Source organism: Hyla sarda, chromosome 5 (genome assembly GCF_029499605.1).
Source record: "Hyla sarda isolate aHylSar1 chromosome 5, aHylSar1.hap1, whole genome shotgun sequence".
NCBI lineage: Eukaryota > Metazoa > Chordata > Amphibia > Anura > Hylidae > Hyla > Hyla sarda.
Window position 1 is genome coordinate 245,733,843 of NC_079193.1, and position 19,496 is coordinate 245,753,338.

Genomic DNA, 19,496 nt, shown 5'->3' on the forward strand with positions numbered 1-19,496 from the left:
TAAAATGCTGGTGTTACCCTAAATTTTTCATTTTCACTAGGGAAAATAGGAAAAAAAAAGCCCCCCAAAATTTGTAACCCCATTTCTTCTGAGTAAGAACATACCCCATATGTGGATGTAAAGTGCTCTGCTGGCGAACTACAATGCTCAGAAGAGAAGGAGCGCCATTGGGATTTTGAAGAGAAAATGTGTCCGGAATTGAAGGCCACATGTGTTTACAAAGCCCCAATAGCGCCAGAACAATGGACCCCCCCCCCACATGTGACCCCATTTTGGAAACTACACCCCTCCCAGAATGTAATAAGGGGTACAATGAGCATTTACGCCCCACAGATTTTTAGAACAGTGATCCGTGAAAATGAAAAAATTAATTTTTAACTTGCACAGCCCACTGTTCCAAAGATCTGTCTAGAGATGAGCGAACTTACAGTAAATTCGATTTGTCACGAACTTCTCGGCTCGGCAGTTGATGACTTATTCTGCATAAATTAGTTCAGCTTTCAGGTGCTCCGGTGGGCTGGAAAAGGTGGATACAGTCCTAGGAAAGATTCTCCTAGGACTGTATCCACCTTTTCCAGCCCACGGGAGCACCTGAAAGCTGAACTAATTTACGCAGGATAAGTCATCAACTGCCGAGCCGAGAAGTTTGTGACGAATCAAATTTACTGTAAGTTCGCTCATCTCTAGATCTGTCAAACACCAGTCGGGTGTAAATACTCACTGCACCCCTTATTAAATTCTGTGAGGGGTGTAGTTTCCAAAATGGGGGTCACATGTGGGGGGGGGGGTCTACTGTTCTGGCACCACGGGGGGGCTTTGTAAACGCACATGGCCCCCGACTTCCATTCCAAACAAATTCTTCAAAAAGCTCAATGGCGCTCCTCCTCCTCTGAGCATTGTAGTGCGCCAGCAGAGCACTTGACGTCTACACATGGGGTATTTCCATGCTCAGAAGAAATGGGGCTACAAATTTTGGGGGGCATTTTCTCCTATTATCCCTTGTAAAAATGTAAAATTTGGGGAAAAAGCAGCATTTTAGTGAAAAAATTTGTGTTTTTTTTTCATTTACACATCCGACTTTCACAAAGTCGTCAAACACCTGTGGGGTGTTAAGGCTCTTTGTACCCCTTGTTATGTTCCTTGAGGGGTGTAGTTTCCAAAATAGTATGCCATGTGTTTTATTTTTATTTATTTTTATTTTTTTGCTGTTCTGGCACCATAGGGGCTTCCTAAATGCGACATGCCCCCCAAAAACCATTTCAGCAAAATTTGCTTTCCAAAAGCTAAATGTGACTCCTTGTCTTCTGCACATTGTAGTTCGCACTAAGAGCATTTTACATCCTAACATGGGGTATTTATATACTCAGAAGAGATGGGGTTACAAATTTTTCATTTAGACATCCAATTTCTCTCTTGTAAAAATTCAAAAACTGGGTCTACAAGAACCAAAATGAAGATTTTGAATTTTCTCCTTCACTTTGCTGCTATTCCTGTGAAACACCTAAAGGGTTAACAAACTTTCTGAATGTCATTTTGAATACTTTGAGGGGTGCAGTTTTTTATAATGGGGTCATTTATGGGGTATTTTTAATAAGAAAGCCCTTCAAATCCATTTAAAAACTGGACTGGTCCCTGAAAAATTCTGATTTGGAAAATTTTGTGAAAAATTTGAAAATCGCTGCTGAACTTTGAAGCCCTCTGATGTCGTCCAGAAGTAAAAACATGTCAACTTTATGATGAAAATATAAAATAGACATATTGTATATGTGAATCAAAATATAATTTATTTGGAATGTCTGTTTTTCTTACAAGTAGAGAGCTTCAAAGTAAAAAAAAAATGCAAAATGTTAAATTTTTTCATCAAATTTGGGAATTTTTCACCAAGAAATGATGCAAGTATCGACAAAATTTTACCACAAACATAAAGTAGAATGTGTCACGAAAAAACAGTCTCGGAATTAGAATGAAAGGTGAAAGCATCCCAGAGTTATTAATGTTTCAAGTGACAGTGGTCAGATGTTAAAAAAAATGGCCGGGTCCTTAAGAGGTTAATGATCCCCTACGAAATTTTTTTTTTTTTAAAGTTATCTCCTTAACTTTTGGGTTTTGAAAGACCAAAAAAGAATAAAAAAAACGCCTGAAAAAAAAACGCTAAAGTTAAAACCCACTTGTCGTTTTTCTTGGTGTTTTTTTACTCCCATGGACTTTTCTGGGAGAAAAACGCCACTATTTCAGGGGAAATAAACGACATAGCTGCGACTTTGCAAAACCGCCAAGAAGCTGTAAAACACCAAAAGGATTTAAAAAAAAATCGCCAAACTGGAAAACACAAAGTGGAAAAAAAGAACTTTGCAATTTCTCATTGATTTACAGCTAACATTGGGCCACAGCGTGTTTTGGGAAGGTGAAAACTTAGCCTAAACCTTGTGACTAGGATTTTAGTATCAAAATTGAGAAAACTACAATGAAAGCCTCCCATAGGGAGTTGGGTAGGTAACCCCTTTCCGTGGAGACCATAAAGATATTTAGCAATTTTGGCCATAGGAGGTCACAGATCTGTACCACTTTCCCACCAGTCCTGGTGTCGTCCATACAGGCATGTCATGAATGACCTGACATTTTCAATCTTTACACTTAGAATTTAGTTCTGTTACTTACGCTATAGTCACTTACGCTAATGTCTGAGGGGAAAACTGCCAAAGAAGGAGTCTAAGGGTACATTCCCACACGGCGTATTTGCTGCTGCGTATTTTATTTTCTCTGTTGAAGTCAATGGGTAGGAAAATACGCAGCTGCAAATACGCAGCAAAATACGCCGTGTGGGAACATACCCTTAATCAGTGAATGATGCGGTGCATTTAGAATCATGAAAGTTCCTGAAGACCTCATCAATGGTTAGAGGCTTAGTGACCACTTGGCCTGTACAATCAAACATATGTGATAGAGGAAAAAGGACATTTCTCCCTAGCCAAGTGAGCAACTACTTGTAATTCTGCATCTTGGCCCAAACCCTTCCATGCTCAGGAGAGGGGCCTGTAATAAAGGTTGTCTCAGGCTGCTGCAGCTCCCTATTCACACGCATTTCTCACTGCCTGTAAATGACTTGCTGACCAGAAACCCTGGCTATAAATGATCGCCTTATATTTCCTTGTAAGCATCCCATTGAATCAGGTGATCCAGGAACTCAGCATTGTGCTCCCAGTAATCCTTATTGGCTGCAGACACAGCTAAAAAGTTTTACCATCCAGGGTGCATGTGATATACCATAAATGTAAGGATCAGGACTGAATACAGGCTAACCCAAGAGCGAGTTCTATCCCAAAAAAACGATTTTGTTTACTGTGGAATAATAGGAGTACCTAGTGTCTTGAGAGAATTTCCACCGCCAGATGTCGGTGAGATTAAAGGTTCAATGGGGTTTGCATTTAGAACTACATTAAAATCAACTATAAGTAAGATTAGGATTAGAGGAGAAATTAGAGAGAATTCCATTAATATGGAGGGGAGACTGCAAAGGGGTGGAACATATAGACTTGCCACAATACAGAATCACATAGCATCCAAAATGACTGAAAGTTGCTTGGGTCATCACTATCTGTTGGGATTTAGAAATCAATATAGACCCCTCCCCCCACCCCACCCCCCCCTGGAAATCAGGATGCTATGAGATAGGGATCACTCAAAGAAAGCATGCCTTGTGGAGGACTGAAGATACAAACAGGAACAATGATCACATCACAAACACTGAGAGCAGTAGAGCACACACAAGCAGAAAATTACAAACCTAAAAAAACTTAAAGCGTACCTGCAAAAAAAAAAAAAAAAAAATATATATATATATATATATGATGTTACTCAGTACCTAATCTTGATCATGTACATATAATTTTTATGTGTCTAGGACCTATATATCCCTAACCAATAACATTTATATGTTGCTCACTTGCTTTGTGTTCTTGCCTTGTGGAGGGGGCATGTCCATCTCTCTCTCACTCTCACACTCACTCACTCATCTGCTCTGAGTCTGGGAGCAGCCTGGCAGTCTGCAAATCACTGCACAGTAGGTTTTATGCATACATTTTCTATCTGTTCCTAGTAAAGCTGGATGCTAATCAACATAGCTTACACTATGTGTGTCATTCAGCTTTCACAGACTCCTGAATGTCTGATCAGCTTCTTTGTCATTAAGGAGTTAGAGAAAGCTTAGGCTGTTCAAGCATGCTGGGAGTTGTAGTTTTGCATTGCAACAGCTGGAGCTGCAGAGTTTGTAAAGCACTTTGTTAGACCAGTGTTGCCTTTAGCTGTTGCAAAACTTCAACTCCCAGCATGCCCACACATCCTTTGACTGTAGTTTTGCAAGAGCTGGAGAATACACAGCTCTTACACACAGTTTTTACAAAGATTGTACCCCCAGCTGTTACAAAACTACAACTCCCATCATGGGAGTTGTAGTTTAGGGACAGCTGAAGGCTGCAGTGGTGATCTCCCATACTGGATACCAACACACTTTATGGCCGGTATCCAGTATGCTGCAAAATACAGAGTAGTCTCTGCATAAAGACAGAGGAATAGCCGGCTATTTTCATTTTTTTTATTTTTAGTAAAATTTACTTTTTTTTTAAAATAAATGTATATTTACAAAAAGTCATTTTAGCAGAAGTACTACAAAATATAAAAAGCTTTTCATAATGACAGTGCCTCTTTAAAAAAAACATTCCCTATGTAACACTCTAACTCCCTTAATATTATACAAAAAGTGCATACCTAGACTCTAAACTACTAAATGGTACCCTGGGATGAGATCACCGTCCAAAAATTTAAAGGGAGACTGTCACTTGAGCATAATAGCTCTTGCACAATTGCCCTGGCCAGGACTAAGTAGCAAAATTAACAATCGTCAGAGGACCAAAACCTGAGTAGAGAAAAAGTGATTAGGTATAGCAGGAAATAAACAATAGGGACTCAGTCCCTTTGGTGAAGCATCTAAAAGAAACAGGGAGCAGCATCAACCCACACAGCATGGTGTCCACAGGGAAAAAATTGTGCTGGTTTCCCCCAGTTTAAAGTAAATTTAGTACTTGTACCCCTTGTCAAGTAAATGGAGTACTTGTACCCCTTGTCATGCAGATCGGATCTGAAAATTGGGTGTGTTGCTTCTAAAGTTCCCCCAGAAAGTCCAACTAGAGTGAGAATCTATTACTGTTAAAAAGCATTTTACCCTTCGCCTGAGCGCTGCAGTGGACTGGGATTTGTCGTGGTCGTGACGTACGTACCTGCTCTCTTAATTCGTCCTGTTTTCTGGCTTCTTCTCTTCCTACTTTTCTCTGGTCCTCTTCTTCTTTTCCCTTTTATTTTTCTTGACTGCATATTTACCTTTTAAATGTTTGCCCTGACTAAACAGTTATGCCTGTCTCATTAAAGGATTACTCCGATGCTAGGTTTTTTTATGGTAAACTAACCCTAAAGCAAAGTTATATAACATTGTAAATTACTTACCTTATCCATATCGCTCTTTTCCTGGTCTTCTCCCGCATTTCTCCTTCTAACGGAAGCTGGCTCCTTTTTCTTCAATCTATGAATCTCGACCGCTGTTTCTTCTGCACCGCCGCCATCTTAGCCCGGTGACTCATCGCTCCCATGAGTCACTGCGGGCTGTGCCGGCCTCCCAGCCCGGAGCCGGCTACTTCCCCAAAGTTAATTTATTCTGCGTATGCGCAGTACTACGCAAATAGCGTAGGGCTAACGCTAGGCTCCTATCGCTGCCTACGTTAGCCCTACGCTATTTGCGACCAGACAGACGGACCGTATCATCTTCATCCAGCACTGAAACGGTTAACCTGAGGGTTCTGACCTATCCACTGCCGGGCACAGGTGAGTTCTGCCGTACATTAACTCTTTTGGTGACTGGTCCATGCTTACAGGGGATTTTAGCAAGTTTAGAACGCCAGGTATTTGGGGAATTTTTTTTTTTTTTTTTCAAAATTCTGTTAAAAATTCGATTTATTTCTAAAATAAAAATCTCTTTCCGCTTATATTCACATCCATATGGTAATATTCCCAAAAATGTATCGGCTTTATTAGGGGCGTGGCACGAACTTCACCACCGTACATGATCTCAGGTATTTGGCGCAGATGGACACATTTTTGTAGTAGTGCACAAGGGTTATGTCAATGTTTCACAACCAGGGTGTCTCCAGCTGTTGCTAAACTACAATTCCCAGCATGCTGGGAGTTGTCGTTTTGCAACAGCTGGAGGCACCCTAGTTGGGAAACACTGCGCTAGTGGGCACATGGAAGGAGGGAAGGAACTTTTTCTGGGAGGAGGGGGAGAGAGCAGCAGCTAACAGGAAGCTGGTGCAGGGAGTCATGGGAAATGTAGTCTTTATGACATGGCTGCTTTCTGCTACAGGTGGCAATTACAAGAGAATGGCTGGGCCAAATTTGACAAATGAGGTATCGTTGGAAAGGTCTTTGAAAGAGCTATCAGATGAGGTAAACTTTTTTTTAAGTACCAGCGCTCCGGAGTACTCCTTTAAGGTTTATTGTCCCACATACTATCGCTGACATCAAACTTACTGCATTCCGTATTACTTGATGGTCATTATGTTGGTATCTCACTGTTCTGTACTGTTAAGTTTTTTCCCTGGAAGGGTTCCTATTGTATGCTAAGCATGATATGATATTACTGTGCTACTCATTCTGTTTGGATATGTTTCTTTGTGAATTTTTTAAAACAATAGAAATCTTATAATTGAAAGAAGAAAAAAAAAGCATTTTACCTTTCTGTTGGACCACTTTTCAAAAGTCATCTGTCTCAAAAATGCAGTAAATGTGCTCGGAAGGGCCTAGGGGGATCATCATGTGAATTGGGCCAAGTTGGCACTCTGTGAGCCCTTTTAACTATAAAGAAGGCAGAAAAAAATGTCCTTTTGGAGGATTTCTCTCAGCCAAGATAGGATAAACGCCATGACATCAGAGCATTCCTAGTTTTTTGTTAGACCCAATGTATGAAAAACAGCTTACCTTCAGAGGTGGGAAAACCAATCTGTCAAGCAGCAAGTTTCTAGCCAAACATAAGCCAGCAGTGTACAGCCAACCGTGTACAGCCAGCAGTTTATCAGCAGCCACATTTCAGTGCTTAGTGTAACCCCTTCCTTGCTGTGCTGCTGTTTCTTTCATTACTACTGCTCACATATCATCTAGCAAAGCCAGTACATTAATAACCCTTCTCCTTCCACATGCCATCTACAGTAATGTATTGTAACTCATTTCCCAGCACATTGCCAGCTTGTTCAGTCCAGAGCACTTCCACAAGCACTATGTTATGTCATCGCAGTAAGGAGTAGATGCTGTTCTGTGATTGGCCAGGCAAAAAAAAAGCCCAACTCTGGATCAGCCTCCTAAAATGGAGAAAAAAATACCTGTGCACCATAGAGGGAGCTCTTAGGGCTTAAATTAGTTCTCCAGCATTTAAAAACTGATCCCCTATACAAAGAAGGTTTGACCCCCACATTCTTCAAAATGGGGCCACAAATATCCCCACTGTATGAAGCACAGGGTCGGCATCAGCTCCAAGAATTCTCTATCCCATATAGAATGCATGGAGTGCGTGCCAACTCCGAGCTTAATGGAGGCGGGAGATTTGGGTTCCTTTTCTGGAGATCAAAGGGGTTCCAGAGGTCGATAAAGACCCCATTGACAGAAATGCATTTCTGAAGGGTATTCTGTCAAAAGAATAAACTGGTTTAGACTTTCAGCAAAGTTCGGAATTAAAATTTATACCACAGAAATTCTGCAGTGTGCACAGTACAGCAAAATCCCATTGAAGATAATGTGAGGTTGCTGCACCAGAATTTCTCAAGGCGGAAATTCCGTTGTGCCCTAATAACAGTGATCTACTAGTAACAGCCCTTTTAGATCATTGGTACCAGTGATCTGAATATACAAACATAAAAAGAAAATGCAGATTGCATCTTATCTGAATGCATTTAAGCCCCCTCTTCTCAGGAAATCCCTGGGATATCATGGTGTTCCATAGAAACATTTCAAGAGCATAAACAGCTTTCTGCATTCAGGAACACAACCATCACCCCTGTGATCCTGTTTTTGTTTCTAACAGAGAGCAGCAGCCATTGTGACACCCAAATTCTGCCAATGGCACTGTGTGCTGGAACCATTAAACTCTGCATACAGTGACCGACCTACGATGGCCCCCTGACATACGATAATTTCAACATACAGTGGCCTCTCAGAGGCCATCTCATGTTGAAGGCAGCATCAACATACGATGCTTTTGTATGTCGGGGCCATCGCATAAACGGCTATCCGGCAGCGCAGACTGCTTCAGCTGCCACTGGATAGCCGTTTAAGGTGCCCCGTGTGCTGAGGTGATGATCACTCACCTGTCCCCGGCGTTCCGGACCGTCCTCTTCAGGATTACCTGCATGACCATCATCAGGTCGTCCCGTCATCCAATAGGAGCAACGTGATGTCGGCGATGAAGAGCGAAGATCTCGGGCAGCAGTGACGGTCCGGAGCGGCGGGGACACCCCGCGGACGCGGCGACATCGATGGAGGGTGACATCCAGGGCAGCGGTCACAGGTGAGTATACCTTCCTATACTTATCATTGCACGGATCCCTCAACATACGATGGTTTCAACTAACGATAGTTCATTTGGAGCGAATTACCATCATATGTTGAGGGATCACTGTATTAATTAAAGGGCTACAGGCTCATAGACCAGTCCTTTAGCATCATCTGCAGCGTAACGTGTCTGGCCCGAGAAGCACCTGGGCCTAATATGTTCTCCTGCTGCTCAGTGTATCACTTAATCAGTGATGTCCTTGGCCAGCAATTCACTGAGTGGCAGTAAAATACATTTGGCCCAGGTGCTTCCTGGGCCCATCATGCTGCAGCTCAGAGAACGATTGTATTGGGGGACTGGTGCAGGATATTGCGGGAGCACTGGAGGTAAGTAAAGGTTTTTTTTTTCATATCCCACACAAGGGGCATAGGTAGGAATCTCCTCCCGGAGGGGTTATTCAAAGAATGTATAACAGGTCCTAGAGACATGTCAAAAGTTTGGTTTGGTCTTATTGCTTATCCACACTAATCAGGAGAACGAGCAGGTATAAGCGTGTAGTAGCGCTGTTTAGTCCCTGGCTCCCAGTGCTGACCCCAAAGACTTTTAATGGAGCAGTGAGACAAAGATCACTAAGAGCCAAGAAGTAAAGTAAGCTACTATGTACTTATCTCTGCTCGTTGTTTTGATCAGTGGGAGGCTCAGCAAATGATACCCCAAATGATCAAAACTATTGACATATCTCTAGTCATAGTGCCTATTTAACAAAAATAATGTCAAGCATGGATATTCACTTTTATTTCTGTCACATTGCAGACCTTAGTCCCATTCACAGCTATACCTCTTGAGTCCAGCACACCTTCCATTACTGACATTTTCTGCTACCTTTTTGTCAATGCCAATAGCGTACAAGTGCACTGTGTAGTAGTTTTCCTTCCCAGACTGGTTTAAAATTGCACATGTGCCTGTCATGACTTGCATGTTTGGCTTGCGTGTGCTGTCTGCTGTATTATTAGGAGTGCACACAAGTTCATGACATAGAGATGAGTCAGGTATTTGAAGCTTTCCACTTTCCTTGCTTTCAAGAAAGGAAGCTAAAAAAAAACATCAAATATGAGGCACAAGTCTAGTTTTTTTTTGTTTCTTCTCATGAGCAGTAGAGGTAAATAAAGGGTAGGGTCACACATGCTGTATTTTGCTGCGTATTTGCTGCTGCGTATTTTCCTACCCATTGAAGTCAATGAGTAGGGAAATACGCAGCAGCAAATACGCAGCAAGATCCATTGAAGTCAATGGGTTGCAAAATCAGCTGCATATTTTGATACCCATTGATTTCAATGAGTAGGAAAATAAGCAGCAGCAAAATACAGCATGTGCGACCCTACCCTAAAAAAAATGATTACGGTCTCATTAGGCAAGTGATATCTTCCAGCAGCCTATAGTACCTCTCCTGTTATTAGGATCTCAGTATATATTCACAAACCTTCTCTAGGGCAGCGGAATCTACAGGTGTATGGCTTTGGAATTACAAGCCAAAAGGCTGCAGAAAGGTCTGTAGGCTTTACTACAGAAAAATAATCCAACTTTTAACATAATGAGGACTCAGGCCATGTGGATTTTTTCTGTTTTATTAAAAAAAATACTCCTGAAAAATGCATTGTCACAATAAGAACAAATTGTAGGTGGTCCAGCACTACAAAGGCAGTGAGGCCATTTACCATTACAGATTTTTTTCATTGATCACAATAGCAAAACACATTTGGATCTTTTTTGGCAAGCGACCGCTATCTGTTACCACCCTCCATTATTATCATAAACTAAATGTTCAGTATAACTATAATATAAATAGATGCACAAAGCAAGTTACTGGCGTGTAATACTGACATCTCACAGTTCCTCCATTTCCATAACTAATGGGTTGGTGTGACCATTGGTTTGTAATGATGGTGATGAAGCAAGTTTGGATTCCTTTAAATGATCTTTTTTCTCCTCTTCCTTTAAATGATCTTTTTTCTCCTCTTCTGCTATCATTGGTCTTAATTTATCGCACAGGAAGATTAGAACAAACCGCAACAGACAGGCTACAGAGCACACAGCAATGATCACAGCTGAAAAGAAGGTAAAAGCAATGTTATGACAGCCGTGTGATAACTGTTGGAGTCACCTATATTTTATACATTAATGGTCTATTCACATGTACAGTATTCTGTGCAGTTCTGCAGCAGATTTCAATGTAAACTGAACACAGCTTGAAATCCTGCGCATCAAATCTGCACAGAATACTGTACGTATGAATAGACCCTAATACTGAAAAAAATTATATCAGCGTTTTATGTTTAAATATCCTGTCTCAGCATGAGCCATCAAGCCACACTTAACCCCTTAAGGACCGGGGGTTTTTCCGTTTTTGCATTTTCGTTTTTTGCTCCTTGCCTTTAAAAAATCATAACTCTTTCAATTTTGCACCTAAAAATCCATATGATGGCTTATTTTTTGCGCCACCAATTCTACTTTGTAATGACATCAGTCATTTTGCCCAAAAATCTACGGTGAAACAGAAAAAAAAATCATTGTGCAACAAAATTGGAAAAAAAACGCCGTTTTGTAAATTTTGGGGGCTTCCGTTTCTACGTAGTACATTTTTCGGTAAAAATGACACCTTATCTTTATTCTGTAGGTCCATACAATTAAAATGATACCCTACTTATATAGGTTTGATTTTGTCGGACTTCTGGAAAAAATCATAACTACATGCAGGAAAATTAATACGTTTAAAATTGTCATCTTCTGACCCCTATAACTTTTTTATTTTTCCGTGTATGGGGCTCATTTTTTGCGCCGTGATCTGAAGTTTTTAACGGCACCATTTTTGCATTGATAGGACTTATTGATCGCTTTTTATTCATTTTTAAATGATATAAAAAGTGACCAAAAATGCACTATTTTGGACTTTGGAATTTTTTTGCGCGCACGCCATTGATCGAGCGGTTTAATTAATGATATATTTTTATAATTCGGACATTTCCGCACGCGGTGATACCATATATGTTTATTTTTTTTTACACTGTGTTTTTTTTTTTATTGGAAAAGGGGGGTGATTCAAACTTTTAATAGGGGAGGAGTTAAATGATCTTTATTCACTTCTTTTTTTCACTTTTTTTTTGCAGTGTTATAGCTCCCATAGGGACCTATGACACTGCACACACTGATCTTCATCATTGATCACTGGTTTCTCATAGGAAACCAGTAATCGACGATTCTGCCGCATGACTGCTCATGCCTGGATCTCAGGCACTGAGCAGTCATTCGGCGATCGGACAGCGAGGAGGCAGGTAGGGGCCCTCCCGCTGTCCTGTCAGCTGTTCGGGATGCCGCGATTAGCCGCGGCTATCCCGAACAGCCCGACTGAGCTAGCCGGCAACTTTCACTTTCGCTTTTAGCCGCGCGGCTCAGCTCTGAGCGCGCGGCTAAAGGGTTAGTAGTGCGCCATGAGAGGCGGGTCCCGGCTTCACTATGACGCCGGGCTCGCCGTGATATGACGCGGGGTTACTGTGTAACCCCACTGTCACGATGCCGGCTGGCAGGTAGTGGATCCTCTGTGCCAGAGAGGGATGGCGAGGACCGCGCTAGTGGACCGGTTCTAAGCCACTACAGGTTTTCACCAGAGCCCGCCGCAAAGCGGGATGGTCTTGCTGCGGCGGTAGTGACCAGGTCGTATCCACTAGCAACGGCTCACCTCTCTGACTGCTGAAGATAGGCGAGGTACAAGGGAGTAGGCAGAAGCAAGGTCGGACGTAGCAGAAGGTCGGGGGCAGGCGGCAAGGATCGTAGTCAGGGGCAACGGCAGGAGGTCAGGAACACGGGCTAGGAACAAACAAGGGAACGCTTTCACTAGGCACAAGTGCAACAAGATCCGGCCAGGGAGTGCAGGGGAAGTGAGGTGATATAGGGAAGTGCACAGGTGGAAACTAATTAAGCTAATTGGAAGATTGGGCCAGGCACCATCATAGGTGCACTGGCCCATTAAATCGCAGAGACCCGGCGCGCGCGCGCCCTAGGGAGCGGGCCGCGCGCGCCGGGACAGGACCGACGGAGAGCGAGTCAGGTACGGGGACCGGGGTGCGCATCGCGAGCGGGCGCCACCCGCATCGCGAATCGCATCCCGGCTGGAGGCGGGACCGCAGCGCACCCGGTCAGTGGATCTGACCGGGGCGCTGCAGCAACGAGGATGAGGCGAGCGCTCCGGGGAGGAACGGGGACCCGGAGCGCTCGGCGTAACAGTACCCCCCCCCTTGGGTCTCCCCCTCTTCTTGGGGCCAAAGAACCTGAGGGAAAAAAAGTCAATTTTTCCGTGATGAGGTCCGATGCACATTAGGAGGGGTTCTGTGCGGAAACGCATGAGACAGTCCAATCTTTCATTGTTAATACAATAGATGTAGAGGGGTCTGGCGAGACTGGTCACAGGGACGTAGAACCTGTTGATAAGAGAGGCCAAAAATTTTTTTCCTGCAGATCCGGAATCCAAGAAGACCATAGTAGAGAAGGAGAAGGTAGAGGCAGATATCCGCACAGGCACAGTAAGGCGTGGAGAAGCAGAGTTGACATCAAGAACTGTGTCACCTTTGTGCGGAGTCAGCGTACGTCTTTCCAGGCGGGGAGGACGGATAGGACAATCCTTCAGGAAGTGTTCGGTACCGGCATAGTACAGGCAAAGATTCTCCATGCGGCGTCGTGTCCTCTCTTGAGGTGTCAAGCGAGACCGGTCAACTTGCATAGCCTCCGCGGCGGGAAGCACAGGAACGGATTGCAGAGGACCAGAGGAGAGAGGAGCCGGGGAGAAAAAACGCCTCGTGCGAACAAAGTCCATATCCAGGTGGAGCTCCAGACGCCATCCGGAAGAACGCATGTCAATGCGAGTGGCAAGATGAATGAGTTCATGCAGGTTAGCAGGAGTTTCTCGTGCGGCCAGAACATCTTTAATGTTGCTGGATAGGCCTTTTTTAAAGGTCGCGCAGAGAATCTCACTATTCCAGGACAACTCGGAAGCAAGAGCACGGAACTGAATGGCGTACTCGCCAACGGAAGAAACACCCTGGGCCAGGTTCAGCAGGGCAGTCTTGGCAGAAGAGGCTCGGGCAGGCTCCTCGAAGACACCACGGACCTCAGCGAAGTAGGACTGGACTGTGGCTGTGGCAGGATCATTGCGGACCCCATCAAATTTGTCCGGCAGGGACAAGCAGGGGTTAGGAGCGGCCGGTTGCTGCGGAGGAGTTGCAGGAGCCGGTGGAGGAGATGGTTGTTGCAGCTGTAGCTGTGACTGAATTTGCTGTATCTGTGACTGAAGATGCAGTGTCACGGAGGTCAAGTATGCCAGCTGTTGATTTCGTTGGGCGATCTTTAGGGCTTGCTGGGCGACCAGTGTAGGGAGGTCGGTGACAACTGGCAGAGGAACTTCAGCGGGATCCATGGCCGGATCTACTGTCACGATGCCGGCTGGCAGGTAGTGGATCCTCTGTGCCAGAGAGGGATGGCGAGGACCGCGCTAGTGGACCGGTTCTAAGCCACTACAGGTTTTCACCAGAGCCCGCCGCAAAGCGGGATGGTCTTGCTGCGGCGGTAGTGACCAGGTCGTATCCACTAGCAACGGCTCACCTCTCTGACTGCTGAAGATAGGCGAGGTACAAGGGAGTAGGCAGAAGCAAGGTCGGACGTAGCAGAAGGTCGGGGGCAGGCGGCAAGGATCGTAGTCAGGGGCAACGGCAGGAGGTCAGGAACACGGGCTAGGAACAAACAAGGGAACGCTTTCACTAGGCACAAGTGCAACAAGATCCGGCCAGGGAGTGCAGGGGAAGTGAGGTGATATAGGGAAGTGCACAGGTGGAAACTAATTAAGCTAATTGGAAGATTGGGCCAGGCACCATCATAGGTGCACTGGCCCTTTAAATCGCAGAGACCCGGCGCGCGCGCGCCCTAGGGAGCGGGGCCGCGCGCGCCGGGACAGGACCGACGGAGAGCGAGTCAGGTACGGGGACCGGGGTGCGCATCGCGAGCGGGCGCCACCCGCATCGCGAATCGCATCCCGGCTGGAGGCGGGACCGCAGCGCACCCGGTCAGTGGATCTGACCGGGGCGCTGCAGCAATGAGGATGAGGCGAGCGCTCCGGGGAGGAACGGGGACCCGGAGCGCTCGGCGTAACACCCACGTTATATCAGGAGAGCAGGACCAAGGACGTACCGGTATGTCCTAGGTCCTTAAGGGGTTAAAATTAATTTACACATTAATACTGGGGGAAAAAAAACTATATCATAATTATATGTTTAAGGTTCTCAGCAATCCAAAAAAAAAAAAAAACATTTAATTTTAAAATGATTTATACATATAAGGGTATGTTCACACATACAAGATCTGTTGCATATATTTTGCTGCCCATTGAAGTTAATGGGTAGTAAAAACCAGCTGCACAAAATATGCAGCAGATACTGTATGTGAATGTACCCTAATACTGAATAAAACTATAACAGGTTCATATTATAAATATCCTGTCTCAGCATGAGTTAGCAATCCGCACAAAAAAAAATAAAAAATAAAATTACATTGGATATTCCCTTTCCCCAGCTTAAGGCTTGGTCAGTTTCCTGCATTCATAACCAGACACTTTTTATTTTTATTTTATTTTTTAAAGTAACTGCAGATTTAAGCTTGGTTCATATGTCTAAATTTTCGTGCAGACATTCTAAGCTTAATTCCACGTGGAACCTATCCTAAATCTGCACTTACCGTATTTTCCGGCATATAAGACGACCCCCAACTTTCACAGTTAAAATATAGAGTTTGGAATATACTTGCCGTATAAGACTACCCCTCTACCGCGATGTACGGTACCTTACCATTGTTACCCCACACTAGGTAGGCAGCATAGTTCCCCCAACATTAGGTTGTCAGCATAGTGCCCCCTACATTTGGTTGTCAGCATAGTTCCCCCTACATTTGGTTGTCAACATAGTTCCCCCTACATTTAGTTGTCAGCATAGTTCCCCCTACATTTGGTTGGCAGCATAGTTCCCCCTACATTTGGTTGTCAGCATAGTTCCCCCTTTATTAGGTTATCAGCATAGTTCCCCCACATTAGGTTGTCAGCATAGTTCCCCCCAAATTAGGTTATCAGCATAGTTCCCCAACATTAGGTTGGCAGTATAGTTCACTCACATTAGGCTGGCAGTATAGTTTCCCCCACATTTGGTAGGCAGTGGACCCCACAGACATACAGCCTTCAGCCATATACAGTATATGGCTGGAGGCTGTATTTCTGTGTACTGCCCCACTTCAGTGCTCCAACCAACACTCCTCCGGTCTGTGGTCATGATCTACTGCTACTGCAATAGCAGTAGGTCCCGGGACCGGAGGAGCAGTGGTCAGAGCAGCGAAGATGACTTGCCGATGGTAACTTACCATGTGTGCACGTCATTTCTATGGACGCACGCACAGATGGCAGTAACGTCCCTGTGTGCGCTACCTACCGGCGGCCCCTATTTTTCTAAAGTTAACGCGGGGCCGCAGGAAGTTAACCAGGACATCCTTGTGTCCCAAAAAGATCTTTTGGGACACAGGGATGTCCCTAATGTGACGGGGGAAATTAATCTCGGCCAGGATAATCCATACCAGCCGACTTCAGCACCCGGCGTATAAGACGACCCCCGACTTTTGAGAAAATTTTACCCGGTTAAAAAGTCTTCTTATACACCGGAAAATACGGTACTTAAAAAAAATAAAAAAAAAGTATGATCATGAATGCAGGTAAGGCTGCATTCACACCTTGTTTTTACGTTACAGGTCCCGGATCCGGCTGGGGGAGGGGCAAACCGGGTTCTCCCGTACCCCAGGCGGACCAGCGCTGAAATCCATTTATTTTAATGAGCCGACCGGAGTCAAACGTTGGCTCCAGTCGGCTCATTTTTGACCCGTATCCAGTTTTGTGACCGGACCTAAAACCGTAGTATATTACGGTTTTAGGTCCGGTCAGGAAACTGCATACGGGTAAAAAATGAGCCGACCCGAGTCACCGTTTGACTCCGGTCGGCTCATTAAAGTAAATGGATTTCAGCCCTGGTCCGGCTGGGGTACGGGAGAGCCCGGTTTGCCCCTCCCCCAGCCGGATCCGGCACCCGTATTGCAAAAACGAGGTGTGAATGCAGCCTAACTGGAAATTCTGCTGCAGCAAAGTCCAGTTGAATTCAAAAGGATTCTGCTGCACTGTGCACAAGGCGGAATTTCCGTGCCAGATGTTCCCGGCATGAAAATTCTATTTTTTGTTTCCCCACAAGGAATTCTTTGTGCGGAGTCCGTACGGAATGCACAGCCATGTATGAGAAGGAGCCTTCCCGTGCGGTAGGGTCACATTGACTTATTTTGCTACCCATTCATTTCAATAGCTAGGAAAATACACAGCAGCAAATACGCCGCAAAATACGGCTAATATAAAATAATACCCTATATATCACAGAACAAAAGACGCAAAAAGTAGCTGAGTATTTTAAGGGTAGGGTCACACATGCTTTTTGCGTCTTTTGTTCTGTAGTATATAGGGTATTATTTTATATTACCTTCCTTTAATCTGTGTTTGTGATATTGGAACATGTAAAAATAAAATCGAATTGTGTCTGTTTTTTACATTTAAAAGCGCATTTGTTTCATGTTTAAAAGCACTTTGTGCCACATACAGTGCCTTGCAAAAGTATTTGCCCCCCCCCCCCTTGACTTTTTTGTATTTTGGCACCTCACAACATGGAATTAACAATGATTGTTTGAGGATTTTGATCATTTAATTTATAGAACATACCAAGAACTTTGAAGATTTCTTTTTAGTTTATTGTGAAGCAAAAAACAACTAGGACAAAATGACAGAAAAAGTTAATGTGCATAACTATTCACCCCCTCGGGCAATACTATTGTAGAGCCACCTTATGTGGCAATCACAGCTCCGAGTCGCTTTGGATAAGTCTCTATGGGGGCATTTATCAATGTTTGCTTATATATTCCCTTTTTTGTTCTTTTTTTCTTACAATTTTTTATTGCTTATGTGCAACTTATTTATTAACTTTTTTGCTTTGATAGTGGCTTTTTCTGCTGCATGTCTGAGCTGGAGTAAATTTAGTACGTTTTTTCATGCGATGTGACTTTTTTGCGACTTTCGCACTTGATAAATCTCAAAAATCACTTTTTGCTTTGGTAAGCAAGTTTCTTTTTTTATTTTTTGCTTAGGGCACTGCACAATCAAAAAGTTGCACAAAAAATAGAGTAGTCGCACATGCAGCTTTTTTGGTCAATTTTAAGCAAAAAAAAAAAAACTATGTACATTCCTCCTTGCAAAACTGCCCATTCCTCCTTGCAAAACTGCTACAGCTCCTTCAAGTTGGATGGTTTGCGCTTGTGAACATCTGACCACAGATTTTCGATTGGATCGAGATCTGGGCTTTGACTAGGCCATTCCAACACATTTACATGTTTCCCCTTAAACCACTCAAGTGTTGCTTTAGCAGTGTGTTTGGCGTCATTGTCCTGCTGGAAGGGGAACCTCTGTCCTAGCCTCAAATCATGCACAGAGTGGTACAGGTTTTGCTCATGAATATCCCTGTATTTAGCACCATCCATCTTTCCCTCAACTCTGACCAGTTTCCCAGTCCCGGCTGCTGAATGGTGTTCTTTCGGTGATGTGATGTGTTGGGTTTGCGCTGGACATAGCGTTTTCTTTCGTAAAGAAAAATGAAGACTGGCACTACTGGACCTCTATTCCTGCATGTAAGTCTAGGAAGTATTGCAAACCGGATCTTGGAAAAAGCAGCCGGGCTGTGCTCAGAGCATAGCAGAGTCCATATACAGGTGCATGAAGGTAAAGAACAAACTCGGCAACTCACCACTGCTGCAACAACGAAAGGCTTTATTCCAGAGCTTGATTCATGGCCCACATCGTTGCAAGGAAGGAAGGATGCAGGGGGTAACCGTGGAACAGAGCAGTTTTGTGCCTTGCTTGCACTTCTTCAAGCCATGCAGACACTGGATCCAACAAGCTCACATGCTAATGAACCAGATGAGCAGGGATACCGGTGCAGGGCCACATACCGGTACACAAACACATAACAATAGAAAAAGATAAATATATACAAAACATAAAAAAAAACACTTAAAGGACATCTGCAGCGTGATTAACACTTATCCCCTATCCACAGGATAGGGGATAAGTGTTTGATCGCGGGGGGTCCGACCGCTGGGACCCCTTGTGATCTCCTGTACGGGGCCGCGGCTGTCCCGTGCAGGGGGTGTGCCAGCCGCAGCATGACGTTGCAGCCGGCACGCCTCCTCCATACATCTCTATGGGAGAGGCGGGGAGGCAGCGTTCGTGCCTCCCCGTCTCCCCCATAGAACTGTATGGAGACGGGGAGTCACCGTCGCCCTCTAGGTCGACGCTACGTCACCATGAGCGCTAATGGCGGCGCCCCGTTAGGGAGATCGAGGGGGGTCCCATTGGTCGGACCCCCTGCAATCAAACACTTATCCCCTATCCTGTGGATAAGTGTCATACTGCTGCAGTTGTCGTTTAAATCATGCCTGTCATTGAGACCGGCCAGTTCCAAGGTGTTCAGCTTTGCCTGACTGGAAACTGTTAAGATTTTGAGACGGGGAGGAGATAGACACTGTATGCTGTTGAGGTTGTTGAGCTTGTTGAATCAAGCATCTCCGTGGCTTGAAGAAGCGCCAGCAAGGCATGAAACTGCGCTGTTCCACAGGTACCCCCTGCCTCCTTCCGTCCTCTCCCTTGCCATGATGTGTGCCATGAACCAAGCTCTGGAAAAAGCCTTTCGTTGTTGCAGCAGTGGTGAGTTGCCAAGTTTCTTCCTTACCTTCATGCACCTATAGC

The 19,496-nt window shown here is 44.5% G+C and overlaps 1 protein-coding gene across 1 annotated transcript in view; it reads right to left on the reverse strand.

The window, feature by feature from the left end:
• Positions 1-10,314: 10,314 nt before the first annotated feature.
• Positions 10,315-19,496, reverse strand: part of LOC130273923 (uncharacterized) — a 60,344-nt gene continuing 51,162 nt past the window's right edge. The window contains exon 7 of the mRNA XM_056521446.1: positions 10,315-10,692. Within this exon, the coding sequence (XP_056377421.1) occupies positions 10,472-10,692 (221 nt within the window). The 3' untranslated portion in view covers positions 10,315-10,471. The remainder of the gene's footprint in view (positions 10,693-19,496) is intronic.